At 55.5% G+C, this 7,957-nt stretch overlaps 1 protein-coding gene across 1 annotated transcript; it reads left to right on the top strand.

Annotated features, from left to right (window-relative positions):
* The first annotated feature begins 1,342 nt into the window (after positions 1-1,342).
* LOC144934294 (anterior gradient protein 3-like) lies at positions 1,343-7,603 on the top strand. The gene is made up of 8 exons (XM_078859971.1): positions 1,343-1,443; positions 2,170-2,377; positions 3,009-3,072; positions 3,667-3,719; positions 4,588-4,664; positions 5,264-5,327; positions 6,018-6,101; positions 6,858-7,603. The coding sequence occupies exons 2-8, from the start codon at positions 2,182-2,184 to the stop codon at positions 6,905-6,907; spliced, it is 588 nt and encodes a 195-aa protein (XP_078716097.1). The 5' UTR covers positions 1,343-1,443; positions 2,170-2,181; the 3' UTR covers positions 6,908-7,603.
* The last annotated feature ends 354 nt before the right edge of the window (positions 7,604-7,957 follow it).

The following is a 7,957-nucleotide window of genomic DNA, read 5'->3' as shown; positions in this document are numbered from 1 at the left end:
GACCCTGTCCGTGGCGCACCGCGAGACCAATCCCACAGGGACACATCACCATTAGCGCCGCGCCTCGGTGTCACCTGGCCGCGGCGAGCCAATCGCGCAGCGACGAATCATCTTGAGCGGCGGCGGCGGTGGGGGGCGATGGGGGGCGGTGGTCATGGCGGGGGAAGGTTGGCGGTGACCCGCAGGCGAAGTTCAAACACCACCTCGCTCGCGTCTTATCTGAGCGGCTCCGCGCTGCGCGGGTACGAGAGACGACGTCGATGGTCGTGGAGGTGGTGAATGACGAGCAGGGGCGCACTGGTAGGCGCGGGGGTGGGGGGGGGCACGCACAAGGCGCGCGTTGCTCTGATGCGTCTGAGCAATGAATCACAAACGATCATGTGGAAAGGAAATTAAGCAATTAGGGTAGAGCCCAGATTCCAACGGCGTCTTCTCTACCAGTGATAGAATCACGACGCGCCCGTGGCGCGTAAGGGACGTGGTGGAATTGTTTAGACAATCCAGAGGTGGTTCGCGCTCCGCACTCTGAATCTGGCCCGGCTGAGTTCGATTCCCGACGAGGGTTAACACAAACCACTGATGGCGAGAAAAATATACACCGCCTCCCGTCCCCTCACACCGACTTCACCAACCCGCACTCACCACCGTGGTGGAAGTATGGCCAAACACGAGGGCCTCATCCAGCAGTCGATGAACAAGGGGTTGTAAACTACGATGATGGAAAATAAAGCGTCAAAAGCACAAATACCAATGCCCCCCACCCCGCCCGTACACACCCCTTGATTGCCAAATGTGACAGGAATCTCACCAACAACAGAGATCTTGCCAACAGGGATCTCAGCGACAGCCATCAGTGGCGCTCCCACAAAATAAATACCTCGGGGTCGAAAAATATTCTCCCACCAAGAGTAATGACTGACCACGGTCCTTTTGTAAATCCAAGAATTCGTTATGATGACACAACACGGATGAAGGGGGGCAGTGTGGGGCGAGGAGGGGGGGGGGATATCCCCCTTTTGTTCATTGCTCCCCCTGGGTTCGCCTCTGCCAGCAATCACGGTGGCCGTTCGAAGTCAACAAACGCAGCCCCCACCAGTGCACGTGCACAGGCGCCCCTGGCCCAGAGAGTACAAACACTCGGTGATTGGATTCTTGACAGCTTTCCCAGGCTCCGTATCCCAAGACATCGCCTCCCTACCCCCCTCCCTCAACCCCGATGGCACCCCTCCTCCCCCTACCCCCCACCGTCCCCCTCGCCCACGCCCTCATTTACCTGCCGTCATGCTTCGCTGCGGCTACGTCACCGTTCCCCAGGTGACTGCAGGTGCGTCCGGGTCGAGAGGGCCTTAAATACGGCGGCGACAGGGGCACAAGGCTGCGGATCACCTGGTGCAATCCGACCTCCCATCGACTCCACCTCACCTGCAGGCTCTCCCAGACCAGGTGAGCGCAGGGACAGTCACGGCTCCGCTGGAGGTTTAGAAGTTGGACTGGTTTTAACATCGACGTGGGTACTTCACGCGCCGAAGCTGTAAAGATATCGCCTCGTGTAGGCCACGCAGACTGGCGTGGCGATCGCTGTCAGCAAGCACCTGCTTGGGGGTTTTGTTTAAGTGTTGCACGGCGCACGAGAGGGGGTGGTGTGGCTAGAATCACACTCGGCCGCCTTTGTCTCCCCCAGTGCTGATGTTGTGCACAGGGCAGCGGGCACTCGTCTAAGGCTAAGTCAGTATATCCAGTGGAGGTTCAGATACAGCCTATCACTTCGCCACTGATATTAGCCGTTGTCGGGAATTGAACTCAAGTTGCCGTGTCCGTAGCGCCTCCTCTCCTAGTCCGCCACAACAAAGACAAAGATCCCCCGTATAGCCTTAACAGACTGTAGGGGCAAGTGCTGTTAGCGAGCACCTATGTGCGCCACACACACACTCAGGCACGCATACACACACGCACAAACTCGCACTCACACACAAAGACAAAGATCACCCGGATAACCAACACAACCGGTTGGGAGCAAGTGCTGTACACGAGTACATATTTTAAGGGAGGCATTGCGAACGAGGAGGTTGATTGCCAGCAACCACGCCCGGCCGCCTTTGTCTCCCCACCGCTGATGTTTCCATAGACTCCGAGACAAAGTCCATGACCCGCGTATCTCGTGTCCCGCAGAAAAACGCCGCGATGCTGAAGACCGCGACTACCCTGCTCCTGGCGCTGTGCGTCGGCCTGGCTCTGGCCGCATCGGCGAAGGAAGCGAAGCCCGGCCCGGCCTCCAAGGCAGCGGGGGGCGCCCCGGGGGAGAAGGCGGCCGGAGGCGCAGCTGATAAGGCTACGACGGCGCCCCCCAAGAGGAAGGGACCCCAGACCCTCTCGAGGGGTGAGTTATTATTCGAGCTGCACCTCGTTCTTCGCGCACAAATGAAGTGGCAGCACTGCAGGAGGCCCACGGAAAGAGGATTTCAGGTTCATTGAGTTTTGAAAAACTCGTCTCGAGAGAGGTCCCGGGATACAACGAGCCATCAGATTTGCTCGTCGGTTGTGCTTTTACTGGACATCTATTGAAAAGATGCTTCATAGCTCATCGGATTCCTCCAGGCTAAATAAAGATGCTGGTTTAATATCAGTCTGCGGTGAGTGCCATGCACCGCCATGTGGATTTGTGGAGCGTTTCAGACGCTGCGCAGCAGAGGCAGCGGGCGAATTAATGTAACAGAGATAGAGAGAGAGGTCCAGTCAGTCAGTCGTAGACAGACGAACACGGGGAACGTCTTGAACTTGGGCTTGAACAGGAGCAGGGATCCGACAGCACGGATTCCGCCCTGCGATTAGCGACCACGGAGTTCGAGGTTCACGTTCCAATCGGAGCGGTGCCCGGTGCGATGATGAGTCGCCCGAGACTATCCCGGGTGGAGAGTTCGTGCGCTCAAGTGGCTGTGTCTCTCTGCCCCCCACCACCACCACCACCCCTCCCCTCCCTCGTCACGCTGACCCCCCCTCCCGCCCCCCAGGTTGGGGAGATGACATCACATGGGTCCAGACTTACGAGGAGGGGCTGGCCAAGTCCAGAAACACGTGAGTAGAGTGACACGCACACACACACATACAGGCGCACACACACATACAGACGCACATACACACACACACAGACGCACATACACACACACACAATGCATACTCACTGAAACGCAAGCATACATACATACACACGTCATCACGTGCAGACATGCATGCAGACATATACACACAAGTACTCACACATGCACACACATACACACCGATACATGCGTAGATACATACACACAGATACCTACACATACATATTCTCACATCTGTAAATGCACAAAGACAAAGACCCCCCCCCCGTATAGCCTTAACAGACTGTTGTGGCAAGTGCTGTTAGCGAGCACCTATGGAGGCCGGAACGGTACACGACGGAGTGGAGAGGCCAGCACCACGCCCGACCGCCTTTGTCTCCCCAGTATACCTGTACACATACATAGACGCAGACACGAACACACGTAGATACGTATACAGAGATATACACACCGACACACTTGCCTACACACATGCAAAGACAAATGCAAAAATCTCCGCATAGACTCCGGGTACAAGCGCTGTTAGCGAGCACCTATTAAGGCATCCACGTTGTGCGTGTGCGTGTCACAGACGGAAGCCGCTGATGGTGATCCACCACCTGGAGGACTGCCCCTACAGCAACAGTGAGTGCCTCGCTGCCGACACGCAGTTAGGGTCAGGGGTCGGGTCCGGACCAGGGTCCAATTCAATCAAAGCATTTGTTACCCGCGCGATTCGCGTGGAAGCGGATGGCGACTACTGTGTATTGCCACCATCGTCATCGGCCATTGTGTGTCCACTGCTGGATGAAGGTCCCTCCCCTTCCCACGTAATGTCAACTGGCTAGACGGAATTGTTCTTTAATTGCCCCGTCCGCGTGTTTGCTCATCGGTCAATAACTCTGCCTTGCAAGTATTAACGTGTTAATTTAGCTTTAAAGGCCACGGTGGTATTGACCAATGTGGTGAGTTTCCATTGGGCTTTCATCCGCTTTTAACCACCCTATAGGCATCCCTAACAGTGTAAATGCATGTGCATGTGTACCTGTACGCGTGTGCGTGTATGTACGTGTCTGTGTGTTTACGTGTGGGGAGAGGTAGTGTAGCGGGTAACGCGCTGCGCGACGAACCTGGCGACCCGAGTTTGATTCCCGCTCACGGTGACGATTATCTGAACCGGTCCTGGACCTCCCCGAGGTCAACTCAGCCTCAAATGAGTACCTGGTGCGGTGCGTAAAACTATCGCCAATGGGCAGCCAAAGGCGGCTGGGCGTGGTGCTGGCCACCCATCCCCTCATGTGCCGTTCTGGCCTTCATAGATGCTCAGCACTTGCCTCAACAGTCTGTTGAAGCTATACGGGGGATCTTTGTCTTTGTGTACGTGTGTGTGTGTGTGTACCCCGGGCTGCTGCCCCTGGCGATTGTGGGCGCCTCCCATCGACTCTCCGCACAGATAACCGAGTCGCGACTTCAAGTTAAAAGTCCCCCCCCCACCCCCGTTTCACTGCCGCAGGCCTCAAGAAAGTCTTCGTGGAGTCCAAGGACATCCAGCGGATGGCCCAGGAGGACTTCGTTATGCTGAACCTCCTGGTGAGACGCGATAACGTGAAGGACACGCGCAACTCCCATCGTCCATGAACTCGTTCCTTCATTCATTAAATTACTCATTAATTGAGTCAATCAAACATTCACTCATTGGTGAATTAGGTCGGTGATTAATTGATCCGTTTACTTAATCAATCATTGTATTGATTTGAAGCTTTCGTGACTGCAGGAATCCATACTCTTTGGTTCTTTCGGTAAAGTCACGTCGGTATAAAATAAAATGAATCACGACGTTCCCACCTGATGATGGACGCTTGTGTTGCGCCCGAAACGTCGTGATTTATTTTGTTTCCTACCCACGTGACTTTACCGAAAGAACCAAAGAGTATAATCGTTGTATTGTTCATTTGCGCACACGTACACTCATTCATGCGTTCACTCATTAACCAATGCATTCTTGCATTCACTCAATCGAGCAACGATTCGTTCATTCAAAACGCGCTCCGTCATTCACTTTGGCCCAACGTGTATTTCGAAACGGACAGCCGCTGTCGATCGCCGTTTCCCTCGACCGCCCTTCCGCTCGCTCTCAGCGTGTTCTTGACGAAAGCGTTGCTGCTGCTGCTGCTGCCTTGCTCCCTCAGCACGAGACCACAGACAAACACCTCGCCCCAGACGGCCACTACGTGCCCAGGATCATCTTTGTTGGTGAGTTTACACCTGCTCTCACCTGCCCTCGCCTGTTCTCACCTGCCCTCGCCTACCGCTTTCCTCCACACAACTCCACCCGCCCCAACTGCCTCTCACCTTTTGTTACCTGACCCCCCACCACCACCTTCAATCACCTGCTCATACCTGCTTCCACCTAACCCCACCTAACCCCACCTGCCAAAACCCTTCATCTGCAACCCCCCACTTTCTCCCACCCCTCCTCGCGTGATCCGACCTTTCTTCACCTCACTCGCTTTCTCCACCCCCACCGCGCCCGCCTGTGTGCGCGTGTCTGTCTATACGTGTGTGTCTGTCTATAGGTTTTGTCTACGTGCGTCTTTGTGCTTGTCTACGTGTGCGCGCGTGCTTGTGCGTCTGTGTACGGGTGTTGGTGCGGGATGGTTGGGGGGGGGGGGGGCGAGCGGTGGCGCAGTGGTTGGCGCAGAGGTTTGCCAGCAGCCTGGGATTAGATCCCGTGAGATGAGAAGCTTCCCCCTTGGTTAGCTCGGCTCTAAACGAGCGCGTGTGTCGCTGGGTAAAAACATCAGAGCTGGGGAGACAAAGGCAGCCGGGCGTGACGCTGGGCCACCCGGCGCTCTGCAGCCTCGTGCACCGCCCGCGACTTTTTGACATAAAGCTCGCAGACAGCGCCGCTTGCTCAGCGTGGGATCTTGTTTCGCCTTGCAGATCCATCTCTCACGGTGCGCGCGGACATCACGGGCAAGTACAGCAACCGCCTGTACGCCTACGAGCCCATTGACGTCGAGCTCCGTGAGTACACATCGAGTTCCTTCACACCCTCCCCTCCTCCCCGTCCCTCCCCCACTCCCTCCCCGTCCCTCTCCCACTCTCCCCCGAGTCCCCACGTGGAACACGACTCGGCCATTAAACTCGGACGCCTTTAAACATCGCACATGACTACTTGGTTGTGAAATGTTTTTATTTATTTGGAAGTTAATAATTCCTCGAACAGGAAGAGCCGTTGGAAATTTTATATTAATCTCAAGGGTTTGATCATCATCATCATGATGATAATGATGATAATCGTCTCAATCCTCATCATGATCTGCATCTGCCATGAGAAATTCGTCAGCTGGAAATTCTGTGGGAGCTGGCTCCGTCTCTCACTCGATGTTTGCCGGGGGGTGATGCTGCTCGTCTTGCTTCGAGGGATTATCGGCGGAAGGAGCTACCACTAAGAGTACAAAACACGCCTGTCCAAAATTGCTTGTCGATATTATTTAAACCGTAAATGTATGTAATCATACTAACAGATTTATTTAGAAAATGTATGACATTTAAGCGAGGTGGATGTCGCCTGGTGCCAAAATAATTCCCCCAACATCGTCGTTCAGGACTGTTTCTGCTATCACTGAGCGCTGCTCGTAGCGATAGCTACTGCGCGTTTCGAATGATCGAATCCACGCGTTATCTGATCCTCTGTACAAGACGTGTTGTTGTTGTTGCTATGATTATTGTTATTTAAACCACACGGCCCGCCCCTGTGTCCTCTGACTCCCCTCGCAGTGGAAGAGAACATGAGGAAGGCGCGTAAGATGCTCCACACGGAGCTGTGAGCGGAGGCCTCCATCTCGTCCCTCTCGTCGTACCCCCCCGGGGGAACCGAGGCTCCCTCGTTCGACTCCCGGCCCCGGGGGGGGGGGGGGGGGGTCAGCGTCCCTCCTCGCTGGGGGCCGTTTCCCCTGATCGGGGTCTGATCCCTCGCGACTTCAAGAGCCATGAACCTTGGGCCTTCGACCTTAATCTGTGACCTGTTTTTTTTTATTTCCTTTTATAAAACGCGCGGTGGTTCCTCCTCCACCCGTGCACCCCCCCCCCAACCCCCCACTGGATCCGTTTTCGGATCGTTCCGCGTGTTGTACGGCATGCCGTCGGCCGACGTTTCGCTCCACGTTTCGGTGAGCTTCTTAAAGTTTCTCACAGACGTGTGGGGCGAGTGCCGTCCCAGCCACGCGTGCACGACAACCCCGAACACGCGGCGCAGCGTAGAGCCGCGACAAACCCAAGTAGTGCCCCTACCCCCCCCCCCAACTTCTCTATCTCTGTCTCTCTCTCTTAAACCTTGGTGAACATGAAGGGTGATTGGGCGCGACTCCTGTGCAGTTTACACTCAACACGTTGAGCTGAGAGTGAGAGTGTTTAGCGAGTGTCGTCACGTGTAAAGTAGTGGGCAACTTTCTGTAAAATAAAGCGAACAACGCGTTCAACGCCTGCTGCTGCACGTGTCATGGTGTTCATCGTCCGCACTCACATCCATACAACATACAAAGAACCCCCGTGTAGCCTGTACCAGGCTGCTGGAGCAAGTGGTGGTGTTAGCGAGCACCTATGAAGGCCGACACGGCACGCGAGCGGGTGGGTGGCCAGCACCACGCCCGGCCGCTTTTGTCTCCCTGGCGGTGATGTTTACACACCGCATCGTGTGCTCATTTGAGGCTAAGTCGACCTAGGGGGGAGGCTCAGGACCGGTTGAGATGATCGTAACTGGTGTTGGCCGTGAGCGCTACCCTACCGCTCCCCACACTCACACCCACTCACCCACATCAACACGTGCCCAGTTACGCTCATCCACTGCTGGAACAGGGCATCCACACACTGGACGGTTA

Source organism: Lampetra fluviatilis, chromosome 10 (genome assembly GCF_964198595.1).
Source record: "Lampetra fluviatilis chromosome 10, kcLamFluv1.1, whole genome shotgun sequence".
Taxonomy (NCBI): domain Eukaryota; kingdom Metazoa; phylum Chordata; class Hyperoartia; order Petromyzontiformes; family Petromyzontidae; genus Lampetra; species Lampetra fluviatilis.
The sequence above is the reverse complement of the archived record's forward strand: the minus strand, read 5'-3'. Positions and strand labels throughout refer to the sequence as shown.